The 27,723-nt window shown below is 34.1% G+C and overlaps 2 protein-coding genes across 5 annotated transcripts in view; both read right to left on the reverse strand.

Moving 5' to 3' along the window:
- Positions 1–1,346: 1,346 nt before the first annotated feature.
- On the reverse strand, positions 1,347–6,099 carry LOC129253559 (testis-specific serine/threonine-protein kinase 5-like). Its single transcript, XM_054891991.2, has 8 exons — positions 6,094–6,099; positions 5,657–5,827; positions 5,031–5,138; positions 4,198–4,397; positions 3,343–3,398; positions 2,535–2,670; positions 2,019–2,134; positions 1,347–1,549 (listed from the first exon to the last, which is right to left on the reverse strand). Exons 1-8 carry the CDS (start codon positions 6,097–6,099, stop codon positions 1,347–1,349), a joined length of 996 nt encoding a protein of 331 aa, XP_054747966.2.
- Positions 6,100–8,838: 2,739 nt separating this feature from the next.
- Positions 8,839–27,723, reverse strand: part of LOC129253556 (calcium/calmodulin-dependent protein kinase kinase 2-like) — a 48,897-nt gene continuing 30,012 nt past the window's right edge. For all 4 annotated transcript variants that reach the window (XM_064109352.1, XM_064109345.1, XM_064109361.1 and 1 more), the window contains 10 exons: positions 22,503–22,624; positions 21,630–21,688; positions 19,643–19,731; positions 18,886–18,959; positions 18,286–18,465; positions 17,684–17,757; positions 16,574–16,661; positions 15,878–16,006; positions 14,837–14,925; positions 8,839–14,353 (listed from right to left, as the gene is read on the reverse strand). In XM_064109352.1, coding sequence (XP_063965422.1) covers positions 14,314–14,353; positions 14,837–14,925; positions 15,878–16,006; positions 16,574–16,661; positions 17,684–17,757; positions 18,286–18,465; positions 18,886–18,959; positions 19,643–19,731; positions 21,630–21,688; positions 22,503–22,624 — 944 coding nt within the window. In that variant the 3' untranslated portion in view covers positions 8,839–14,313. The remainder of the gene's footprint in view (positions 14,354–14,836; positions 14,926–15,877; positions 16,007–16,573; positions 16,662–17,683; positions 17,758–18,285; positions 18,466–18,885; positions 18,960–19,642; positions 19,732–21,629; positions 21,689–22,502; positions 22,625–27,723) is intronic.

The raw sequence follows: 27,723 nt of genomic DNA on the forward strand, positions 1-27,723 counted from the left end.
ATTTTTGCTGTTAAAAAATCATTGTTAAGTAGGCCTATTTCTTATAAGGCGTCTATTTTGTACGACTGTACCCATAATACTCCTATTAAAAATTGCATTCTTGTTTCAATCCATAATAATGGATTTCTAATGGTGTTCTTTTTGCAGCTCTATCAATGGCGTAGGGAGGTGCAATTTGTGCACATACATCCTCCCGCCGAGGCAGAGGAATTTTGACACTGGCAAGCAAAACGAAATTTGTACCCCTTCTTCTGCTTTCAACAGTTGATTTTCCAAACTTTAGTTCCACCTCCCCAGGGTGTGCACCTCCCCTGCTCAAAACAGCTTATGCCCTAGTTCAATATCTTACCCCTACCCCAATGGAAATAGTGTTGAACCTCGATCCACCCATGGTATAAGATAATCTTGAATCGATACGAAATCGCCTCAGTATTTTGTTACATTCAAATACACTGAAATTTCCTCATCAAAGCCCAAACAAGATCTTAAAGCGATAAAAAGATATTCCCTTTTACCCTTTGTTCCCTTCAGCTCTCTTTTCACAATCCGACCATCAGCAAGAAGAACCGGTGTCTTGGATGGTGACGATCTACCTCGGACAAGGTCTTTCCGAGGCGCCATCGACAAAGTCATGGTTGGCGTTTTCGTTGGTTCAATCGTCTTCGGTATCGCTAAGGTGTTCATAGATTGTTGCTGAGCGTCTTGGATGGTTGATCGACGGTCCTGTCGCTGTCGCTGATGCATGCTTTCCGTCATCGTCATAAATCGAATAAAAGACTGGAAAGAAATTAGAGGTTGGCGCTTACGTGTATTTTTTTTCTTGTCATATGTGTAAGAATGAGTGGGATATTTATATGTGTGTGTGTGGGGTTTTTTCTGGGGGGGCGGGGCTTGTCAAAGTAAATTATATGGAAATTAAAGGTCTCCCACATGCACTCCTTGAAATAATTGTGGGTATGTGTACTATAATTAAGAATTGGACATTTATCTTCGAAGTTTTCAGTAAACCAATTGACCAGATATTGCCTGGGGTCAAAATGCTGTAAATAATGCACTAAGTTTGTCTGGGATGAAGAGGATTACCCGACTGTGTAATTTCCCCATGAAAAGTTCAAACATTTACTGGATAATTTGCAGTTATCATAATCCAAATTAACCATGGTGACATTTCACATGATGATACGACAATGATTTCGATTCATGCCTTATGTTATTGGGGTCAAAATGCAGTAAATATATATATATATAATAATCATGATAATGGTTATCAGTTTGAAAGATAGTGATGAATTAATATAATTCACATGAGTATGGTTATGCTATGATGAGGCCTACTTTAGATCCGATCAGTACCATAAGAGGAAATAGCTAATTTTACTTACTCGTTCTTTATTAAAGGAGGGGTCATTTTGGTACATCGCGGCCGCCCCGTCATGCCAACTATTAGATATAGGCTCTTGGCGAACCCATGGATGGTGAACTATTTCACTTGTGCGCATTCGGAGGAGTGGTCTCTGGCGTAACAATCTCCTAATAAGATGGATACAGTCTGGATGAACGTGATACAAGAGAGATTGAGATAGAGAGAAGGAGGGATAGAGATTAAAAGAAATTGGAGGGATGAATATAGAAATTTAGACATTAGAACAGTAATGTCAAAGAGAAATAGACCTAAACTTAAAGATCACAGACAAAAATTAAGGAGAAATATTACAATAAGGTGTATGGGAGTGTGCCAAAATATGATATCATATATCTCTCCCCCAACCCCTCTCTCTTTTATTATTGTTTTCTATTGTTGTTGGTCAGAGGACTTCATATACTTATGATCTATGTTGTGCAAAAAGTGCATGAAAATGAAAAATACATATACATTAGCAATTTTGCCTACACAACCAATGGTGATGCATAGGTGAATTTGAAATATACTAGGTATAGAGTACTTCGAAGGCCACACAAAGTTAATAAGCACATAATAATTATACTTGTTAACTCAGATTGTAACAGTCATGTGTTACCTTTCGAAACCCAAGGCTGAAATTTGACTTTCTTTTTTGTTTGATCCATGAGTGTGTTGAGGTTATGATCATTGAATGGAAGACGTCCGTTCACCAAGGCATATAGAATGATCCCACTAAGTTTGGGATGAAAAGAAATATCATTCATATTATGTATAAATTGTATAAATAACGGTGACAGATAGGCCTAAATCATGGATTATGAAAATTTGTTTGCTAATCATTTTTACTGCACCATCTGCATGTGTTGGAAAAAAAAAATGATTACAAAGTTACCTTTCTAAATGAAGATTCAAGATATGGGTAGCATTGCGTTTAATATCAGCAAATTGACCAAAAAAATTCATCCCCGAGTTCTAGGCAATCATTTCAAAGGAAAATTTTTATTTTTTTGTTATACAATTGTTCATAACCATACTTAGTGTTGTGAAAACAATACACATTTTCTTCGATTGAATCCTGGAGTGTTTCATTAAGTTTGTACGTTGATAAAAAGAAGATAAAGATTCCACTTACAGACTCCAAACATCAGCGAGTTTCCCATCGTAGTTTTTAGCCGCTAGAATCTCCGGGGCAGCGTAAGCATAAGAACCACAGAAAGTCGATAACATGTTGCAACGATTTGATGGAAAACGACAAGCAAAGCCAAAATCTGATGAGAAAATAAGAGGAGAGGGAAGTATTAGCGTGAGAAAATTACTTCTTTACTATACTCTTATTTTTTTTTTGGGGGGGGGGGGTGGGATAGAAGACACAATCGGTAGCAGCGATAACAAAGATTACATACATTTTCAGGGGGTATCAAAATCCCGTCCACACACTGTTGATTGATTGATTCATCAGTTTTACCGAGAAGCTTCCGATATTTTCCAGGAATTGCTTATCAACACATAGACAGTAAACATTATGAATAATCAGGTATATAAGATTTTTTTTTTCATCTCACTCATATTCATTTTGTAAATCGACTGTTAATTTGAACGTCAACTTAAAAAATTGTCGTATATTTAACCCAATGACCAACGGTAGATCTATTTTATTTTTAAAACATTAATATGATTCATGGAGAAAAATTATAACGACAATATTATGATCAAATATTTTATTTTACTAAAGAAACCCTTTTACAAACAATGTAGTCGGTGAATAAAAACTACATGATCATCCCAAAACCAAATCGATCCATTTGAGTGCCGATTAGTTATTGGCGAATTTGTATTTTGCATTGCATATAGTATAAGATCCCTTTAGCTGACAAATAGGAAGTTTCCATTTTTAAAAAGCTACGAAATCATTAAAAAATTCTGATTTGTCGTTCATTTACCTGATATTTTGACGTTCCAGTTTTCATCTAAAAGAACGTTCTCGCATTTTAAATCCCTAAAAAACAATGAAAAAAAATAGCTTGAACAATAATTTTCTGGAAATGCTCCCCCATGGCGCCGCGCTTCATGTTCGGTCTGGTGGGGCAGGGGCTGATCCAGGATTTTCCGAAAGGGAGGCACATTTTCCCGATGCAAATTTGACAAGCAAAAAAAAAGGGGGGGGGCACGGGCTGGCTGTGCCCCCTTGGATCCGCCAGTGTGGTGGGGGCCTACATAATTCTTATGAATAGATCAACATTTATGGTATGTGAAAATATTTGTGCTACCTGCTACCTTATGAGTTTGCAACATACATTTCAAATCAATTCATTGTTTTCATATCTTATGAAGATAGTCGTTCCTGATTCTTAAAACATTGTTCAAAGCGTTACAAAGTCAGTAATTGGATTTGTTTATGGCTTCTCTACATTTTAAATAACCCAGTATTTTCATATCTTATGAAGATAGCAATATTTACCAAAAAATATGAACACTAAACGTTGCTATAGTCTTTGTTTTAATTGTTTGATTATAAAATAAAATTTGAATTGATAAGCAAATAAAAACAACAACAACAACAAATAATCACAATATATATATATATATATATATAATTATCATGATTATCATTCTTATTTACATTTAGGACGTTGCATCATAGAAAGATAACATTTCATCCTTAAAACGAGTATGCAATCTGAACAAGACCTTTTTTCGAACGTTCCATCCCTTCACCGCAGTTAAAAATTGTTTTGAGAATTACCCCTCTAATCCCGATAACACAAGGACTTTGAATCACACTCCATGCTTCATACCTGTGAACCACATTCCGATCGTGACAGAATGTAACCCCGGACACAATTTGACGAAAAAGTTGTCTGGCCTTGTCTTCCTTCACCGCCATGCCTGTCTCAATGACGCTATCGTTAATGTAGGACAGAACATCACCATTAGCAGCATATTCCAAAACAAGATAAACTCCTCGTTCACTTCGGAAAAACTCGTAAAGTTGGATCTGACAATGTAGAAATTTGATAAATAATTTCGGTCAAGTGTGATAAAAATACGATCTCTATATATAGTCATGTTGATATTCTCTCACATAATTATACATGTACATTCTTAGAAAAAAGTGCGAATAGGAACCCTTTTGTCCCTCGAGAAAAGGGGCTCCCAAAAGGGTTTTTTACGTGCTCAAGAACCTTAAATGGTTTTTATAAAGAACCTAAAAAGGTTCCAAAGTGACTGTTTGATGTATTGTAATTTAAAACCTTTTAGGGAACCTTTAAAGTTTCCAAATACGGGACAAGTATAGAACCCTCTAGAGTTTAGATTGTACAAACCAACCATAATCCCCTTAAGGACAAATCCCCTCATACCATGACGAAAATCCACTAGATCAGACACCTTTCAAAGGAGAATTCTCTAGAGGACACCTTACTAAAACGATAACTCTTTGGAGATCAACTAGCCTTCCATCGATGGAGTTGTCTTCCAGGGCATTTTATCTTAAAACCAAATGGAGACATGCATGAGTTTAAAGATACCACTGGTGTCGATCCTTAACAATATATCACCCCCTTGAACAATTATAATCTAGATTCACAACACAAATCGACACCCATGAAAGATACAAATGATGACTTACTAGGTGTGCATGTTTGTGCAGTATTCTCATAGAATCTATCTCTCTTGGCATGAATTTCTTTAAGTACTCACTCGGAGCATCCCTCTTAGAGATGATTTTTATTGCAACCTAGAAGAGAAAAACAGAACAATCATTAGTAGCTTCCTATTAAAAAACTTGCAAGCTTAACAAGGTTAACGGTAATGAAAATCAAATTATTTGAATCCATTACCCATATTGCCAACAGATTTCCATTCATTATACGAATTTCCATTCAAAATCATCAGAAAACAGACTAGATAATATACGAAATGAAGACAAAGATGGGGGTTAAGGGGCTTCGATATAAATACTAAACTTTTGTGAAAAGGGGTCCCAAACGCGTAATGTCCAATGTTGCCATTTTGGTAAGATAATACTACTTTGTACTATGTAAACAAAAAGTCCAACACAATATATTTCAACCGACGAACTTATAGATAATTCATTACCCATATTGAGATACGATTACTTTCCAATCCTAATTTATTTATGTAAACAGGAATAAAAGTAAGCTCTGCGATTGCTGCAAAATAAAATATTAGTCATTCCTTTGGCAGACTACACCTTGCTACACTATCTAAATTACATTAATTCATTGCCAATACCATATTATGTCCTTTGGTTCTTAAGTCATCTCTTAATTTTGGTGTCTGCGATATCTTTCTCTCCATAACCCTTGCCAGCTTGACCTTTGCGAATGTGCCTGACCCCAGTGTTTTATCAGTGAGGATGTAGCCATGTCGCCTGCAATCTGCGGTCTCTATGATCGAATGGTCCTGCAGACACACACGAAACAACCAAAAACATGAAGATTAGTTGCATAAAATGATATCTAGAGAAAAGGTAACCTGTTGTACTATGGTGATTAAAGTATATGGTTGATATTAAAATCTACGATGTGGTATGATCAGGTGTGAAATATACAGAACATGACAATAGAACATACGTGTATATTCATCGAAATACAGATATGAATTAATTATAAATTTCATGCAAAGATTTTCTAATTAACATGAGTTTTCGATAAAACCCGAGTTTATACAGTCATGTCGTCTTACATTCACACGAAACCAAAAGAACACATAATGTTATGGACTACACAGTGACATAGATTATTCTTCTTGAATTTGAATACTTCCGATTTTCCAATATTATGATAGTTTTGTTCAGCAGAGCTGAACAATCAAGCTATAAAGTACATGTAAACAATCTCAGTTGAATAATAAACAAACAAAAAAGGGATGCATACTTACCATTATGTATTTCGGTATTCCCTTTTCTTTGAAGGGTGAAGTTGTATTGTTACACCGACTGTATGTAGCTGCGTGGTATGCAGTGTAGTTCTTTCATTTTACTTGCCCTTTTTAACTATTTCTTAATTAAATGGATAGCCATCCCAAAGAAAAGAGTAGAGATGAAGAGGAAAAATATAAGTCACTTTGGTGAGTAATAAAATAATCAACCACAGATACGTATACCATGAATCAATTCATTAGATTACACTGCCACTTATTAGTTAATTAGGAGGGGGGTTTGGGGCCATGTAACCCCCAATATTTTCATGACCAGGAAAAACACAGAAAAAAGAAGAAAGAAAGAAAAGAGGGTGATGTATGATATCATTAGTGACCCTTCAAAATTATTTGCTCGCACAGTACTGTTATCCTGTATTATTTGACCAAATTTAAAGAATTGAAATGATCACCAGGAAATCATTCTTATCACAATGTTTTTTTAATTAATTTATGAATTCTCATCACAATCATTATCATTGTCATCATCATCGTTATGTACTCCAATATTTTTATTCTGTCATAAGCATTTTGTCAAATAATGTTAAAATATTACATTTAAAGAGATAATACACAATCTGTTTCGTGTGCAAACTCAGTTCTGGAAGACGATCTAAATTCAACATCGAAAATTTCAACCCAAACAACATGACACTACTTGTTTTTATTTCTGTCTCTTTTTCTTTCAATAAGCCCCCCCCCCCAAAAAAAAAAAAAAAAAAAAAAAAAAAAAACACCCACACACAAAATATACACATGTGTGGATATAAATACGAGAAATGAAGATATGAAAAAGCGTTAGTAATATAGGCCTACGAGGGGGAAAACACATGTTTATATTCAAATCTGGTAACTTCCTCAATAACAGGGTCGCATAAAGCATTAATTATGCTTTAATTTCAACATGAGATGTCATTATATTCAATAGAATTACGCGAGGTCTCGATCGCTGTCTGTCTTTTTATTATTATTATTATTTTATTCTAGATCTATTTTTGTTAAAGACAGTTAACTACTGGACAAGCAAACCGAGTTGTTAAGATGCTAAAACACATGAACTCTTGGGATAAGGTCTTAGATTACAAAGCTTGAAATATAAAACAAATATTTTTATCAGTATGTCCAATTGGGGAAATATCAAATCAATATGATTTACCTTTATGCCTTTTACAACTTAAAATTTGTTTCTTTGTACAATCGTAGATTATAACTTTCTAGTTGGTCATACACTTGAGAGGCTTACATTCTTACAAAATATTGTTCAAACAAAACACACGTACTTTGGTGAAACGCTGTTTGCGCGTTTGGTTTTTTGTGACGTCGTTGTGATGCGATCGGTTTTACTGTTACGTCATAATAAACTTCACGCAACCTAAATTGTAAACAATATATTAAAAGTGCGTTGAACTTCTGATCAGCAAGGCGCATTGTTCGGATTTGGGAAATCCCCTTAGGTAGTTCCCCAGGCCCGTGTACGTGTCTATGGAGCATCGAGGTGGATCCACCTCTATGCTTTGGGGTCATATTTCACTATGGTGTATATTAAATTATGCTCCTGCGACTTTTACTCCGGTCTTAATATCTGAGAAGGCATGGGATATGAGTTAGGGTTTTGATAGAGTTTTTAGTTCAAAATAATGTTCAAATTTAGATATGGACTACGGTTTAGTTAGTTTTGGTGGTTAGGTTTTATATTTGGCTCACCGTACAGATTTTCCATTGGAGCAATAAGAATTAGTCCAAACAATGTCCTCACATTTTGAGTTAGAGTCATCTCTACTGGCATCTTAAATAGCTCTCTCCCTCCTTCTCTTTCGTCTCCATCCCTTTTCTTTCTATCCATCACTCCTTTGCTCTCTGCCCCTCTCCACTCTCTTAACATAGGCCTATCTATTTTAAAGTTAAACAATCTAAAGGGATATTGTTAAAAAATTCAACTGTGGTGTATTTTATTTAATATTGTCCACATGGTAAAAACAATAAAATGAAATAAAACCAAGAATTAAAAAAAAAACATCTAATTCTTACAGACACTTTCAAGAAATCTGTGACTGAAGTTAATGATGTGCATTCTAATTGTAACATATTGGGGATGGTTTTTCTTTTGCTCACTTTATTTTTCACTTTTGAAGCACTTATAAATGATTTGACACTTTTAGGGTCATTTTTTTGCAGGAATTCATTTTACAACCTAACACAGATACAAACAACCCAAAGGAGCTTGCAAATCAAATTGTTAAAATCAAAGTCAACACTGAACATTGCCTTTTATTGTATCCCTATTTCTCCTACATATTTCTTTCTTTGCCTTTTCTCTATCACATTTCGCCATTTTCATATACACCCACTGCTTGTTTACCTCTCCACAAACATACACATATACAATCTACATTGTGGAATACTGCATACACCATATTCTAAACCGCAACTCATTCTCCCTTTAAAAAGATGCCATTCTAAATCAACAATTATTCAGAGTATGACTGCAGAATGCATTTGTCTTTTGAAAATAAGTTGGAATAAGTCCCAGTTTATTGTCTACAAAAAAAAACAATGCTTGAATTCCTCAGAAAATTGAAATGAAGTGAATATACAAAAATTAGTACCATGGCCATCTTGATATCTACTGTAATCATGACTTCAGAAAAATTGTAAAACGAAGAGAGCAATAGCGACCAAGAACAATATTTTGAAATATGGTTTATAAACAAAATGTGAATGCACAATAAATTTAACGATGACATCACTAAAAATAGTGATTGGATCCATCATACACATATCAGGGTGTTTGATCACCGAGTTAAAAATGACTTCAAAATCATACTTGAATTACAAGTTTAGTGGTATATCATAATTACCACATTGGTCAGATCATTCTGTAACTAATGAGTTTATGCATTAAATATCATGTGCACATTGTTGCGTAATTGAACATAACTTCAAATCACACTTAAGTCTCTGTGAAACAAGTCGCAAACTGATAATGCTGGATTATTTAATTTACTGAGGAAATCGCCACATTTTCAAACCTGGAAATTTCTTTTTTAAATATAAACTTTTTTAGTAATGCAATTGTAATACAAATCCAAAAGCTTTGAAATTAATACATATCAAGTTGATTTACACTTATTCAGTTATTTTACATTTTAATACTTCTGTAATCTACATTTTGTGTCTCCATCAGTTGAATCCAATTCTTAAAAACAAATCGCCTGACACATAAATATACATTTTCCAAATATTTCAAAATGAAACAAATAACCATGGAATTGAAATTAATGCAGGAATGCCAATGTCTTTAAAGTATGCAGTAATTTGATGGGTGACAAAAGTATTTGAGTAGAAACCTTAACTTTTCTTATAGAGAGCTCTTACAGACAATCGTATATTTAGGGGAAAGGGATACTTTTCATGAGACATGCAGTCTTTTTATTAAAAAAACATCAAAATAATGCAAAATGTGAACATTTGGCATCTGTGTGAATAAAAGTAAGAAATTTTTCAATGTATTTCTTGCCAAAATAAGAATATGAAAACTCATGCCACGTTAAATCTAGTCTATCAATTTTAACCAATTTTGATGACTAACATAAAAAAACATTTTCCCTTTCAGCTAAGTACTAAGTACAGTGACCTTTCATCTGATTTCTTTTCGTTTGTTTTATGTTTTTTGGTCACTGGACACAAAAGTCTATTTTTTTTTCTCAAAATTTGAGGCTTTTTAGTTAAAGGGGAGGAAGCAGTTTCTTTTAAAAAGTCTGTTAAACAGGTGTTTCTTTCAGAATTAAAATCTCTTCAAGTAATTTAAGAAAGAAAGTTTCATTGACATTTTGTATCACCAATGCTGCCAACAACATAATATCAAGTGCAAAAGCTCAATAAAACAACCAGTTTAACTGACATGAATAGACTAGTTTTAATTTACTTCAGTAAAATAAACCCACATATGTCAATTTGATGTAATAGTGGATGTTAAAGAACTCAGTTCATTTTGCCCTAATGAATAGTAAAAAAGGTAATAAAATCATTATTTCTTTTCTACTCTTCCAAAAAAAAAGTCATTCACAATCTTTCTTTGAATACCTGGAGCTTAAACTTTCTGAAATCAAAAGAAGCTTCCTGTATATCCATGGGTTATTCAATACTTCAGGAAAACATGACACAGGCAACTGAACTTATTCTGAAACAATGACTAGGTGTTTTTTGTTCAAACATCATTTTAAATACATTAAACCAAAGCGAACTTGCTTGTAAATACAGCAAGTGAAAGAACAAACAAATTACAAAAGTCTTACATATACACATAGTTTCCTTTATGAAAAGATTCATATATACACAAGCACGATGTATATGATGATGCAATAATTTGTCTTTAAAAAAATTATATAAACAGGAATGACAACAATTTGTTTTACTTCTATGATAAAAGAATGCAAATATACAGTATATACATTAAGGACTATTGTTCGTTCCATGATACAGAGAATTATATATAATAAAGAATTTTTTAATGACACAAAATCTTTGACCTGAAGGAAAGTAATAATGGCACATAAAATAGATTGTATAAGATTTTGGCCTTAGACCAAGCCCTCATTGAGGATATTGTATACTGACAGCGGCACCAAATCATATACATGTATATAGTACAAACAATTCACAATCTCTTTTAGTAAATACAGTTAACGGCATTTAGACAAAGCACACAAACAATATGTGACCCAATGAACCAAAATCCAGACACATGTTATGTCCCAAGCACAACAATGACCTTAAACCCACATTAGTAACCTGATACTGCGTACATTTCAAAATAGTGTGGTAAATTAGTTCAGTCAGGTCTCTGTCTTTCAGAAGTAACATTTACAATAAACATTTTGAAGAAATGGGCTATATAATATTGATGAGTACTTAGAAACTTATTAACATGACTCGACACAACAAAACATTTTTTTTTTCACTCATGACATTGAAACTCTGATATGGAGACATGAATATACCAAGATGAATAAAATGCTGTTAACTTTCAAGACATGCAATTTTTAATTCCAAACCACATAGAACATAAGGGAAAATCTTTGTTCTTTTATTTGGCCATTAGACAAATATCCCCAAATATTCATTTCTTCTGATTTGAAGAAAGAGAAAAAGTTGAGGAAAATTACACTTTGAGTAATCTAACTCAAATATTATTCCTTTTTTTAAGCATCCCCCTCTGTCTATTTCCCAAATTCAAACTTTTGTCAAAACTTGTATACACAGCCAACAAAATACATCAGCCTTATTAATTTGTAAAAAGGTCACATCCATAGAATGATTGAAAAAATGTCAATTTCCATCATACAAAATCTAATAAAATTGACAATTATCTATGACAGCTGACTAGTTAGTGCCCCTCAAATGGCATCCTAACTTTCTTCATGTAACATAAACCTGCAGCATTCAAATATCAAACAATGAAAGATATAAATCAATCTAATATTTTCCAAATTGAAAATTCCTGTCATTTCTCATCAGAAATTGGTTCAAAAACATGAAACACCAATGGTTGATAGATACACTTTGACTTAAACAACAGTTTTTTTTCTTCAACTTCAATATCACCACTTCTTTATACTGCTTATTCTATACTAAGAACTAGCATCTCTTTACCCTCTAAAAATACTTTGGATATCACCATCCCAGCTTTAAACAAATGTACATCTATCTGAATCGTTCAACCGAAATAAGCTAGGTATATATGCATGTATCAAAACTACAAAGAAAATGAGTTGTGTAGTAGCATGTTCTGAAATGCTTATCAATTCAAACTATAAAATTAAAGGAAGTTTGGCAAAAATTCAATACCTTCAGCAAGGTAAATTTCGATACCTGGTAAATAACTACAAAATAATTATCATATAAAATATGGAAAATATGGAAAAAAGTGAAAATTTAGAAAAAATGGGTGAAGCTTTGATATTATTTCTAATTTTACCATGTGCATGTCAACTTCAGGCCTAATTTACTAATTTACATGTACATAAAATCCCTCTTACACTTGGCAATTACAATTTTGAGGAAAGTGTTCAACATACCACTTTTGCTTTAAATGTCATGATGTCATTTGTTTTATCCTGCCTAACTAATACAAGCATAAAAAGATCGCCATTGAGTTGTACACCAAATATATGTACAGCAATACAGGATGATTCTAAACGTACATTGTTCAAGCATTTAGTGCAAGCCTCATCAATAATTAAAACAACTTTATGAGACACATTCACTATAAACAAAAGGTCTGATTGATATAAGCAATAGGTGCTACATACAGCCTTCTACTACACACACTTTGTTGGAATGATCCACTCCTCCTTGTAGAATATCATGCAGATTGCAGAAAATCTCTCACACATATATACCAACAGAGTATTGCATTTTTTTTGTTCAGCTTACCAACATAAAGCATGTTTAAGATTGTAGCTAGTCTAAATGTACTGTACCATGGTCAAGGGAAAAGGAAAATGATAGACGGAAATAGATGAAGGAGGGCATTTGGAAGAAAGATAAAGAGAGAGGGGGAGAGGAGGGGAAAAGTGAGAGACTGGGAGAGGTGTGAAGAAGGCGATAAGAAGAGACAGATAAAAACAGGGGGGCAATGGGTGAAATAGGAGTGGTACTAGCGTAATGAGAGAGAAAAGAAAAAAAGAGAGACAGAAGTTGGAGAGAAGGAATAGGAAGTTAGCAGGAATGGAGTGTAAAAAATGAATTTAACTTCATAACAAGAATGGAGAAATAAAATATGACCTGGAAATACAAACAAACCACATACAGAAATCTAAAAATCTACTGATATGTCACACAACCTTACAAAATCAATCATCACACATTGAAGAAGAAAACTGAATACAAGTTTAATCAATGTACATTTAAAAATCAATTTCACAAGGGAAAAGTGATGAAATAAACAATTGGATATGATGCACTTATTTCTGTAAGCCACAGACTACAGTATTATTGGAAACACATGAATCTCTCAAAGCCATTCAGAGACAAAAAAATAACTTTTTTTATTGCAGGTTCTGTTTTTTCAGTCAGTGGAGTGTTTCAGAAAGTATCTTATACGTGATTTCTATTGATTAATTTGTTCTGAGCCAAACAAATGCAAGGATTTCAAGAGCTTATAAAAATTGTGATTGAAACTATTTGTTCCATGAAAAGATGCTGTCAGGTCTTTACTAGCTTTGAAGCTTCCACAGATGACATAGATTGACAATTAACAGGTGGAATGACCCTGGCAATCTCACCTGCATGACACAATTCAATATAGCTGCAGTGCTGACTGAGTAATTTTTATCAAAAAGAGGGGGGGGGGGGTAACATTCATGTGATAATAAAATCCTAAGTTCATTGACCTTGACTAGGAAACACAACATGATCAAAGTTCATTGACCCTGAATGGCCTTTGACATTGATCATATGACTTGCAACTTGTACAAAGTGATCAGTGCTACTTGAATGAGCTTATGATCAAGTTTCATAAAACAGGGCCTCCTCCCTTCAAATTTATGTAGATATTTTAAAACATAACCTTAGGTAAGGATTTCACTTTTGACGACTCTGCTAGGCTGTCAGAAAAGCGGCACCTATAGTCTTGCTCTACTATGCAGGCGAGATAAATATCTGCTCCTTCTTCTTCTTTTCCACACTCAGCTGTTGTTCACTTCGTCTTTCCTCCTTTCAATCTTGTGGCCTCTGTCAATATCCTTCAACTTGCCAGATGATCACGACTCCACACCTATCATAATCAATATTTCTATTCAAGCCTTCCAAAAAAAAATATCCTTAAACTCCACTCTCAGAAGAATATGTCAGCCAGGTTATTCCTCCTGGCAGACATCACTCAACTTCCAAGACTTTCGAGTCAAATTCTCAGTCTTTGCCAGTTTATCCTCAAATGTCTCTACAATTCTATAAGATAAGATGTAGGTTTATTTGACTGTAGCTTCCATCTTACTATCCACACTGGAACTGGAGCAATAAAGATAAAAGATCAAATGACATTTTAAGCACTATTAACAAACAAAATGTATAAGGTAAATTGCTGTTTGGTGGGAATTAATTGATAATTCCTGAACTCGTCAGTAGTACATGCATAAAGTAAGGCTTATTCCTCACCATCTCCGCTTTTTTTTCTTGTTAAAATAATATCTTTTTATAACACAAGTATTCTGTGCAAAATAAACCAGTCGATGGGCAGTGCGAAAATTTCATATATGGTTTTTTAAATAAGAAATACAATTGCTGTTAGATAGAATAATATAATAAAATGTAAAAGAAAACTGACTGGATATTGATGTCATGGATCTATTAATTGAAAACATGACAACTTGGAATTAGACTCATGTTTTAATCAAACGTGAATAGCATTGACTGAGTCTGACAAGAAACAAACAATTAATTGAACTCAAACTTAGCAACTATTTTGTAAGAAATGGTATCTGCAAATCTTACCCAAGTGATGAAAGTGCAAATCTTCCTTTCCTAGAGTTCCTATAAGGGTTATGAAAGGATCTAGTCTTCAGCATATTCTTCACAAGTATCTAAAACAAAAGAAAACACATGAAAAGAATAACCCAACTATTTCCAGTTTGATACATATTTAACTATTCACCTTCAATCAGCTAATTGAATAGAATCACTTCTGAGCATGAAATCTTGGGGAATGTTTCACCATGCGAATCTCCCTGACTTTCACTGACAATTGTTGTAAGCTACTAAAACCAAAGACTAATGTATATAGAGGTACTACAGATATCTTACGCTTATCGTATAATAACCCCCTACTGATCGTAAGATGTACGCTCAATATGCCCTTTTTTGCTGATTGTACAATCCCTGTATACTTTATGGTGGCGCTGTGATGTATTCAAGGGCTACAATTCTACGAGTTTGAAATATTTGCATAAATCTGCAGTGAAAAAAATCATAGATTCTTTGAAAATCATGCACCAGTACAATCACCATACGTTGATCGTAGACAAAATGTCAATGGGGCACAAGTGATACGATCCTGGATACATCCAATCACCATATTTTATAGTAAGTTTTTAACAATGAGTTATGATTTACATCACTCAGATCAAAACAATAGGCAGTTTAATTATATGACATTGAATCTACCTGTTTGGAATAACATTCTGTTTTCATGCATTGTTTGGCAGAGTTATTTTAGATTATGTGAAGACATAATTTGAGATATTGGCATTCTAAGTTGTAGTGTAAGGTTCAATGCATTCCAATTTTGTAAAAATGTGTACGTCCATTATCTGAACTGTCCACAGTACACTCCCTACAATGTGATGATGCAACAATACTCCAGAAGGTGAACAGTTTAACAGGTAATTCATCATAGATTTAAGTAAATGGGACGTTGAGGGGAAATGGGGGGGGGGGGGGGTCGGAAGAAGTAGCATTGTCACAAAAACTTGAGACAATCGAAGATGCATTGCAGATCTAAAGCTGTCTATAGATTATTCTGATGATGTTACTCACAAGTGTTTCAATCTTTGGTAGTTGCTTGATACAGCTATCTACTTCATCCTGAGTTACTTCTACTAGTATACAGTTCTCTTCCTGGGACATCAGAGGTTCATAGCCATGTTGGGTTACCCATGGATCTTCCTACAATCACAGAGAGAGAAAATATAGAAGAAATGATGATCGTCATCATGATGATGGGGACAGTGTTGGTAGTGGTGGTAGAGGTGGTGGTTTTGGTGGTGGTGATGATAATGGCAGTGATGACGATGACAATGACGGTAGTGGTGATGTGATAATAATGAAGGCAATGATAGTAATGATAATAGTGATATAATGATGATAGGGATGATGGTGGTGATGATGATGATAAATATGATTGCCTCATACATTCTTGATATTTCAAACAGGCTTGTTTATCCATATATCTGGGTTTTGCTATCAAAGACAAGTTACCATCTCAATTTATAAGCTCCTGGGATGGTGACATATGATCAGCTGAAAGCAAATCTTGTCATAGAATTCAATTATTACATATTATACTGATAACAAGTTTTCTGAAACCGACCCTGATCACATGGAAGATACTGTGAACATTTGAGTGGACTTCAATACTATAAATCCATCTCCTCATGTCACAACATGTCATTACTTGTCTGTTTCATTTCTTTTACTTTTTCCATGAAACATTCTGATGAAATTGATAATCACCTTAATTTCAGGTAGTGTTATCCTCTTCTGTGGTTCCTTCTCCAGCATTCTGGTGATTAGATGTTTTACTTCCGCAGAAACATCAATACTGGCAGTCACAACCAGAAGGAGAGGGAGAGAGAAAGAGAATATGTTTGATTGGTACAGTAATTTTTTTAAAGAAATTCTTTTAGAGAATGTTTAGTTCTTAAATGAGAGAATTTATTATTATCATTTTTTTTTTTTTTTTTTTTGGGGGGGGTGAATTCTCAATCTTTTCATACAAAAATACACTTTCAATTTCCCAATCAATAACATTTTCTAAGTAACAAATTAATTGGACACATAGTAAGCACAGGAATAAAAAAGAATTTCACAGTAAAGACATCCTCCCCCTCCCCCTCAAATACAAGGGTAAGAAATGGAGATTACATAGAGCCTTCAGTTTATTTTTGTATACATCATACAAAAATCATGTAATTAACATTATCATTAAAAATTTCTGTTTGCTGCAAAAACGATGGGGGGGGGGGGGGTCGGCCAATACCTTCAGGCAGAGAATTCGGGTCCAAAACTTCTGTTTTTAAGTCCTACATATTTATTTTTATCTACAGCTGGGGTACCTTTTCAGACAATTTATTAATTTTCAATGAATTTGATAATTTTAATTCTTACACTAGACATCTATGTTTAACTAATATGACCACATATGGAGCAAAACATGAGGCAAGAATTTAATAATCATCTAAATATGATACTCACATTGGGTCAAGTTAGAATCTACACGTTTGCCCTTGGCACTTTATTCTTAGATATACAATAAAGACATTGATTTCAAAGAAGAGGAGAGAAACAGAGTAGGAAAGAGAAAAAAAGAAAAAGAGAGAGAGAGTGAGAGATGGGAGTAAGAAAGAGGAAGAGGAAGGAAAGATAAAGAAAGGGGAAATGAGTGGAAAGAATCAATAAGTGGAGAGAAGACAAGGAAGAAGAAATGGCTAGAGAGTCGATGGGGACAGACAAAGAGGAAGATAAGAAAGCTGCATGAAGAAACATTATGACAAGAGAAAATATCAATAATAGTATTAATGTGTTTATGGTTTGGGAAATCAGTCAGGTGATATTTATACTCACTCTTCAGGGAACATGACAGGTTGAGTCCTAATCTTATTATGAAGGCCTAAGATAAAGTTGTCTTGAAACGGCACCTGCAAGAACGACGGAAAACAAGAATAATATTTTACTTTGATAGGTCATATATATATATATGTACTATTCTGGAGGGAGTTTCATAAAGCTGTTCGTAAGATACGAATGACTTTACGCACGACTGGTGATCCTTTCTTATGCTATGTGATATCCCTATATGATTGAGTTATGACCTAAGAACATGTTCCAGTCGTGCGTATAAAGTCGTTCGTAACTTTACGAGCAGCTTTATGAAACACCCACCTGCTATATTTACTGCTTTTAAATGCAAATCAAAATATAAAATCTGTTTAAAACAGACGACTACATAATTTGTTTGAGGTTCACAACACTTAGCACCTTTTAAGATGAGGGAAACTATTCATGATTCTAATTTACAATAACCATTTTCCTTGGTTTTCTCTTCATTTGTTCTTCATCCAATCCTGTAAAATGAATATTGTTGAATATTGGATTTAAATGAAATTTCTTCTCAAAAAGGTTGTGTGCGAAATCAAAGTCGATTTCTTGTTTCTTGCATGGTTTACCTGGCCAAAGAGAAAGCAGTAAAGAGTGCATCCCATAGCCCATACATCCAAGGCTCGTCCACCATACTTGTTTGATTCCTCTAGCAAGGACTCTGGAGCCATAAATGCTGGTGTACCTACGGTGTCTGAAAGAAGAGCATCAATCCCTTCAAACTTGTCACTCACTCCAAAATCTGCAATCTGAAAGACAAATGAGCCACATGAAATAAAAGTTGATTGGTGTTGGTTTTATCTGACTGCTGAGAAAGCACAAATGCGAAATTAGGTAACCTCAGGATTGACAGATAAAATTCCTTTCTGGGGTCAAAGTCCTGTACTATAATGTCTAACCAATGGGCTAAAGCACATCAATGTATATCAAACCAAGGTCATCTATTCCTGTTATCACTTCTCTACTGATCCATAGTACCTCTGTGTATGGTTTTTCCAGAACGAATTCTGGGAAGATATAAATGTTTAATCAGAATATTTGAAACAGAGGTGAAAATCCATAAGCCAACAACATAATGCTTAACATCATATTTTTTCTGAAGGTACTTTAATTACAGAAACTATCTACAACCTGTCATGTAAACATAGCTAAATGATTGAGCATTTTACCTTGACATGATTGTCTTCATCCAGGAGTAGATTAGAAGGTTTGATGTCTCTATGGATCACCTTTTGATAATGCACTGTCAAAGAATGAAAACAAAATGATTCTTCGTAATTACTTTCTGCAAAAAAGGTAACATAGTTTTCAGGTATGGTACATTTGTTAGTCATGCCTAAACCTGTCTAGTAATGGTAGCAATTAGAGCTCCTCTAAAAATGAAATCCAGAACAGGCAACCTGAAATATGACTTTCCCAGAGAAATATCACCATTGGTTTGAATGGGAATTTCAAAATGAATTCCACAGATGAGTGTGTTAGCGGTGATGTAGCATACTACAGGGTATTCTAACAGTGCAACATGCTTTAGGTATGTTGGAACAAAATTGTACATACTAGACATGCAGACACTCAAAGTAACATTACAAACTTCAGCGACTGCATTATTACTTTTATAGAATTAGTACGCAGAGTCATCGTTCTGCCAGGAAATTGCAAGGATATCCCAGTTAGGGATTAAAACAAGCTGTTACTTGAACTATTATTACACAAAATTGTTCAAAATCTCTTTAACTGCACAGCAAAGTAGGCCATCATGTGCTTCTGATATTACACACATGAAATGCTAGAAATTAAAAACTTGAATGACAGTGTCAATCATCACAATTGGATAATTAATATTTGAGCATTGCGTTTATTAGGATGTTTAATTGATATAGGACTACATCTGCACCATATTTTTGGCTGAGAGATGACGGTACTTACAGAACTCCATGCCTTGTACGATATCCCTAAAGTAGGTCAAAGCCAACATCTCGCTCAGAGGATTGTCAGAAGGCACCTCCATTACAGGCCTGCATAGGTCAAAGGACAAAGGCCAAAATCAGAAATAAAAATTAAAACCGAAAAATTCTTAACCTTTATCGACATAGGGATAATAACCATACACAATAATAATCATGACTATTTAGTGCATAATGCATCTGGGAAGCATTCAATCAACATTTTGTCATCTGGAAAGTTTTCAGATCTAATAACTTCTCTTAATTTTGATTGGCTAAGAAGGACAGGCATCCGACTGATATTTTGGTAACCATTGGACTTAACACACATTGTCAAATAAAACATCTTACCAGTCCTTTCATAAAGCACTCCAAATGTTTTATCTCAAAAAGTATGATTTATCCGTCAGTGACCATATTTACAGTCAGACACCAACTCATCTAATCAAAACTAAGAAAGATTGTCAGATCTGATAACTTCTCAGATGACACAAAGTGCTCTACTGAGCAGCTACAACCTTTCATTACAACTATATCACCAGGAGATCATTCAGAATACTGATTTGTGTAGGTGAAATCTTGGACAAAAGCAAATGTATTGTGAATTCGATAATATGTAGTTTAATTAGACTTCCTCTTTTGGAATTTTTTTTTCAAAATCATGCATCATCAAACATGTAAACTTGTCTTCAATGAACTAAGGTAAAGTCCCCACAGTTCACTGTTAAACATCTTTAATTGGTTGATTTCCACTGAACTCTGAAGCATGGTTTGGTTTATTGGATTTTGCTTTAATTTTCCTGATTTCACTGCAATTTTAGTTATTTGAAAATTCTTGGCTTGAATAAACACGTTTTCCTTGAAATTTTGCGAATTCTGTGTATTTTCTGAATTCTTTACAGTTTTTTCCTCCATATTTTGTATCACAGAAAACTAGGGAGTTGAAACTATCATCACTGTCACTATCAAACTCATCAGGTTTCTATGACACCCTACTGTGCCTAAGGTAATATAATCTTCTTTGGGCAATAATCGTGACATTGACAATAATCACAGCAATGACAACAATGAAAAAAAAGAAATACCCTAGTCTCATCATAATCACCATCTTTATTTGCCATTTATAATTTTAGTTAATTAGTTCTCCCTATGTGCAGAGCAAATTAATTTGGCTTTAAATGTGCAATGTGAAAGCTGATCTATTTCCAATTTTCATTCCATTTCAACTAAGACAAATCATTATTGATGCTATTCAATAAGGTGACATATCCCTTTAAGACTGGTTGGATAGAGACATGAGCAGGAAATAAGACTGCTGCTGAATGGATCAGGGCCAGATATGGATGAAAACCAAAACTCTTAAAATGATTAGGCTGAGATTTCCTGCACCAATTCACCCTCTTTCCTGTATACATACAGTAGATGGTGAGAGCAGCATATATACACTCCACTGGAGTCGTTGATTCTATTATCTCATCTCAGGTTTGGAAAAGATAGAATATAGGAGAGTCAAGAGACAGAGAAAGAGAGAAGACGATAGAGCGAGGGAGAGAGGAGTGAAAGAAAAGAGAGACAGACAGATTGAGAAATCAAGAAAGAAAATGCAATGGAGGGATTGAGGTGTGGGAACAGAAGAAAAATCAAAGGAGGAAGGAAATGTTTGAAGAGAGGAGTATAAATTGGGAAGTGAAAGATAAAGTTATATATATTATTATATGAAAGACATACAAATGTAAACAAAGGGGAAGGCAGGGAGACAGAGATAGAAAGAGCAAGCAAGAGGGTGGGGTAATAAGGGGAGATAGAGTAAGAGGGGGTGATAGATTGATAGGGAGAGAGGGGGAGGGAGACAGGGACATAGAAAAGATGACAGGAAAGAGCCAGATACATATAAGCTGACACACAGAAATAAACACATATTACACAAAACTCCTACTTTTTGTTCATGTTAAAGAAATTAGTTATCTTACCCTTTCTCCACAAGCTCAAAGACCATGTAGAGATAATCTGTGTTTGGGTCATCCAAAACCTAGCAACAAAAGATAACAATATACATTTTAATCAAAGTGTGTCAGACACTGTTTTTCAAACAGCTACTGCATAACCAAATGTCTATCTATATCTTTTATATTAACCAAGTAGATTATCTAGGGTGCCATAGGGATATATATATATATATGCTACAGTTGCCACTTTAACAAGCACAAAAAGTAATATAAAAAAAGTGCATTTACAATTGACAAAGCTGTCAGGTGTTGTACGTGTGTGATTTAATTGCTTGTCTAAGTGTCAATTATTGGACAGAGGCAGGATTTCAGTGTTTATTATGATTGCATACTTTCCACTGCATTAACCAAGTCACTAGATTCTTTATACGAAGCATCCCCAAAGAGCAGAACATAAATTCAAGGATAGATTATTAGTTAAAAGCAACATCAACATTACAGCATTTCACAAGCATAATGGGAACACTGCCAATTTCCGTTTTCAATATATTGACTGATTTTCAATTTCATTATGAATTACCTTTTTTATCATTTTTCCATTTTGCCTAAGTAGCTATTTATAAGCTTATTTGAAATGCATTAAGTTTTAAAGATTTTCTTCTTTAGACATAATACATTATCATGAAACCAGGGGAAAAGATAAGAGAGAAAGTGTGTTGTCAATCTGAACTTTCACACACATGAACTGATCGGGCTGGTATGATCATGCAAAGATGTAAATACCTTGTCTTGTGAAACTTGCGGACAAGACTTTATGTCTTTTAATGTCTGGATATCATGATCACATTTAATGAATTATGTAATCATCCAAAATATTAACATACATCATGACTATACCTCAACAAGTTTTACAACATTTGGATGGTCCAGCTTCTTCAGTATGGCAATCTCTTGATGAACTCTATCAAGAGGTGTTTTAGGTGCCTTGTTAGGCTTCCCTCCTCGAGGTGGTGGGCGCTCTGTAACATACAAAAAAAAACATAGTATCAATAACACTGATGCATGCAACTCTCCATGAACAAGTACTTGAGGTTTTCAAACTTCAAGGCTTTGCTCTGTCATCATCTAAAAAATTATCATCAAGATTACACAATCAATTTTAAATCGCTTATGCATGAAGGAATAAAAATTAGTCTCATGAACAAATAGAAAATACTTTTCCTCTCATTAATACATAAATGTATCTATTCAAGAGTTAAGACTTGACAGTTTATGAAGTACATGTAAGAATAATATCATGAATCTGCAAACCTATCTATACCTCCATGTAAACCCACTATTTAGGGAACAGCATAATGTCAAAAATGAATATTCTAATTTCATAGTTAGCCTAAACCAAACATTTTTGCGTTCCTAAATGATCAATTTGAAGAATTTTTGCTTTAGTCCATACATATATTCTGTAGCTTTTAAAACAATTTTCATTGAACCCATATTTTTTTATAAATAATCTAAAAGAAAACAGTCGCTTTGTATGAAAAATATTTATGTTGGAAATTTGTAGGTTAAAAGCTGACCATACAAGAATTCCAATGACAATGTATTCATTATCTCAAATGAATTTTATGTAGCAGTCATTTGTAACAAATCTGTCATACAAGAAACCTAGGAAGCTTAACATACTGGCCAATATTCTCAAAAGAGATTGTATGATAGTACAAACCCATTATCACGCATCAATTAGGTGCCATTTGCCAAAAGTGCACATTCATAATTCAACTTTTCTTAGTGTACGCCATGATATAAGCTGAATTATTTACACACATCTTCATAGTCCATAGTGTTGTACATTGGAACACTGAAACATCTTTTTATGGGTATAACCATGAAAAATAGTGATCTATGTTCTTCTCCTTGATAATCGCATCATTAGGCAAGACAGAGACTGTGACCAAATGATTTTCCTTCTGACATGATCAACAAATTTATATCCTAGCTATTGTCTTAAAGGATGCACATTGGATCATTGGCTTAGAGCTGGAAAGGTAAAAGGTATGTAGGCTTCACGAAGCTGCAACTTTTGTTAAATTTTTCATCAGATGAAGAAAGAGGGAGAGAGAGAAAAAAAAAAACATGAATGAAAAGAGAGGGGGAGAGAGAGAAAGAAAAACAACTAACATGAGAGATGAAGGGAAAGGAAGGGGAGGAAGAAAAAAGATGAGACACAAAGAGAGAAGGGGAGAGAGATAAAGAATGCAACGAAGAAACACAGTAATAAAACGATAGAAAAAAGACATGAAGATAGTTCAAGAGTGATACTGCATTCTACAATAGCTGTTAGTACAACATCTTGCTACATTAAATATGTGGGAAATGTGAACATCCAACATGTTCCACCACCAGTCACTTATACATGGACACCTGTCGTGCAAAGCCAGACCTAGCAAAGATACTAAGTTGTCAGTGGCAACCATAAGTAGGTTACCACAGGCAAGATTGTCAAATGTCATCCTAAGTCAAGACATATACAGCAATCTTTATTTTAATCTTCATTACATTTTCATCTTATATCCACATCTCTGTTCAATCTCATCTTTATACAGATACAGATGTAGATGATTGTTGCATTAGCTGAGAAAAGTAGGAAATTTTGATGGGAATGGTTGTGAAATGGTACTTTTCATGGTTGGTAGGTACGTTATTAAGGCTTGACCAACTACTACATTTTTAACATTTTGTCTGAAGTGACTCATAAATGAATATGTACATGTATGAGTTGTGACTGTGTCTTGGAGAATCTTGTTCTAAAGAGCATTTTCTTCCCATGTATTATTGAAGAGGTAGATCCATGTTCAGACCACTACAATAGGGAAATTAGCACAAACAAAACAGTTTCTAACTAAAGAAAATGAAAAAAAATTCTTAACCATAACAAAGAGCTGTGTACTTCAACATTTTATGTATCAAATAAGATCAGAGATGTTCCCAAATTAATTTACTCCAATTTGTAAGTAAGCAATCACACTAAACACAAATAAAGTATATAAATATTGCAGGATGAATGCCCATGTCATGCTTCAATTCTTCATGGCATTTGTTTATATCTTGATTTTGATTTATACATTCAAGCTCACAAATAGCTGTTTGATACCTGTATTTTGTATAACGCAAAAAAAAAAAACGTTAAAGAACAGATGAAAAAACGAAAATGAGATTATGATCTAAGGAAGATATGAAAGCATCACTGCAGGTTTAAGCCACACATGTACTTGGGATATAAATTGTGTACAGACATTTTATCTATTTTCTTTAAGAGAATATATGTTAACATTATATAAACATCCACAATTTTTTAATCCTGTAAGAAATTTTGAAAATATTAGTGACTACTAGACTCTCAAGTTTAGAGACTTAAAATCCAGATCAGATGTAGTCATTGTGACCATCTGAACAATTGATTTAGATTGAAACTTTCAAGACTTGAGTCTGAACAATTTCACATTACAAACTAATCTTTAAGGATTCAAATCAAATCTAAAGTAACCTTTAAACACACAACATAAAACATGTATTGCAGGTACAAAGCCCTTCAAAATGTCAAACCATGGTAATCTACCACAGATATTAACAAACGTATATGACTACAGCATTTCAACATGAAGATAACCAAAAAGGAATGAAATCAAGCATCTCTCCATGTATATCTGCCAAAGGAAGAACAATATCTTGAGCAAATGGATGAAACATTATGATTCACTCCTTTAATGTTATCAAATTCCAAGATTCTCTATGAGGGTCAAATATGTGCTGTGACAAGTGTAACATACCTGGTGGTATCAAAATGGAGATTACAAAATAATCGTTTGAGAATATGTCTTTGCTTCCTAACAAAACTAATAGAAGTTAACAGGAGATCTTTTAAAATCCAACCGAGGCAGTCTAGAATCATGGTTTATCACCGGGGGGGGGGGGGGGGGGGGGGACATATGTCTACTAATTCATCAAGTTTGATAGCAGATAGATTTTAGAAGATATTGCAATTATTGTTTGTTTTGTTCTGTTGAATTTTTACCCTGTTTATAGGTATATTGTCCATCAAATCTCTTGAATTTGTAAACTTGTTCATTCCTTTATAGTATTACTGAGGGTTGGTAAGAATCAGCATGTAACATTTTATCAAGATATTGAATCACAACAGAAAATTCCCAAATTATTTTCATTATTTTAATTGGTTTGATCAGGTGTTACAAACTTTATCTAAAGAATAATTTTCTAAACAGATATGAGGTAGAGAAATCTGTTTTAGTGGTTGAATTCACGAAATTCATGGAAATAATACCAATGAATATTCAGCATCTGCGGTACATGTAGTAAGACATTTGTTTAATCTCTTTGAGACTGAATGATGTCCCGTAACACATGTTTTCCATAGATTTCAGCGAGTTCACTATACCTTCCAAAATGTATTGGGCAATTTCTTTATCCATTTTTAGGAGAATAGGAAGGGACTGTCCAAAAATTAATCTTAACTTGTGACTTTCGTGGTGAAAAAAATCAAAAGAATTTTCTTTTTCAAATTAATTTGTTTTCCTGCTGGATCTAATTAAGATATGAATGTATTGCAAACTAAACGGTCATTCATATATCGAGATATGATAGCAAATTCATGTCTCAATAGTGTAAAACATATCATTAGAAATTTTCTTGGTAGACATTGGTGTATTCCATGTCCCTGATCTGGCTCATTCACATACTCTACATGCTGGATGCACTCAGGCACAGCATAAAGCAGGCCTCAATTGTGCGTTACTTGTTAAGCTAGTAGGATTTTCATTTTATCTAAAACTTTCAGGTATATGTGATTATGCACGAGGGAATAAACAGTATACCCCTCATTCTATCAGAAGCAATTTGCTGCTTTTGAAAATGTTTCATTCCTTGGTTGTGCCACAGAAATCATAACTCTATAGGACATTATGTTGAGGCATATGGTGACTTAAGATATATGTCACGAGTTGAACCCAAGGCTAGACGTGGCAGAAAAGGTTCAGCAATGCATCTTCTTTCTTTCTCTCTCTCTTCACAAAGTGTAACACATACTTGATGAGTTCAATACATTATCTAGTAATGTGCAATAAAACAGCTGTGAAAATACCTGTGACAAGCGGCTTTTCGAAACGCACTGAATACTTTCACGATGCACATGAGCCATATTAATGGGTATATTGGCCACAATGAATGCAGGCTGCGTATCCCCCGCCATGTACTTTGCAGGGTTTTGCTTTTATCTACTTTTGAGTAGATGATGGGTGCTCTCCTCACAAGGAGGAATAAATATTTAATTCCATTTTTCTTTATGTCTACGAGAGAACATCTCCTGTAAGCTTAATCAAAATCTGTCAAGCTTGAAATTGGTAGTCAATTCTGCCTGATATCATTCCAGGTAACATTAAGTGTTGGTGATAAGTTATGGGTGGGTGAAGATGGCTTATTTTCTTGATGGGCTACCGAGTTTATATTGTACTTACTCAAGATATTGGTAGGAACAAAGTTTTGTGGAATGTGGATATAATCTGGGCTTTGAACCACAAGGTTTGAAGTTCCGATCCAGACACAGCACTCGCATTTGTTTGTAAGACATTAACCAACATTTGCCACTCCCCACCCAGGTGAAAATAAGTAGGTAGAAATTCCTTGACTGATCAAGAACCTGATGATTTCCATGCTTAATAAGGGATAATAATATTAAGCTTAACCTTAAATTAGTAAATGGTACATAAATGTTGCAAAATTATTTGAATTATTCCTGAAATTTTGATAAATTAACAACTATCTAATAATTTAAACAGATTACATCAGCAATATCAGATGGATCTGACATAAAAATGCAGTAGAATATAAAAAAAAAATAAAATCATTCTGTAAGTTTTATTGGCTATTGAAACATGAGGAGAGGCAAAGTTAAGACTGCTCTACTTGAAAGCTGACAATACTTTCATGGACTACAGTACCCCCCCCAAAAAAAAAAAAAAAAAAAAACTCTCTTTTGTTTTTCCTTGTTCTGTTTCTAATCATCATTCAGCTCTGTGAACAAAAACATGTACCTTTAATAAGGCCC

Source organism: Lytechinus pictus, chromosome 2, assembly GCF_037042905.1.
Source record: "Lytechinus pictus isolate F3 Inbred chromosome 2, Lp3.0, whole genome shotgun sequence".
Taxonomy (NCBI): Eukaryota; Metazoa; Echinodermata; class Echinoidea; order Temnopleuroida; family Toxopneustidae; genus Lytechinus; species Lytechinus pictus.

What these genes read in the sequence shown, in the direction of transcription:
- LOC129253559 (XM_054891991.2), bottom strand. An exon ending in GATCGGAATGTGGTTCACAG is followed by an intron (nt 3,399 to 4,197) that starts GTATGAAGCATG and finishes ATTGTTTTTTAG; the next exon opens with GGATTTAAAATGCGAGAACG. An exon ending in TCAGCCTTGGGTTTCGAAAG is followed by an intron (nt 1,550 to 2,018) that starts GTAACACATGAC and finishes ACGTTCATCCAG; the next exon opens with ACTGTATCCATCTTATTAGG.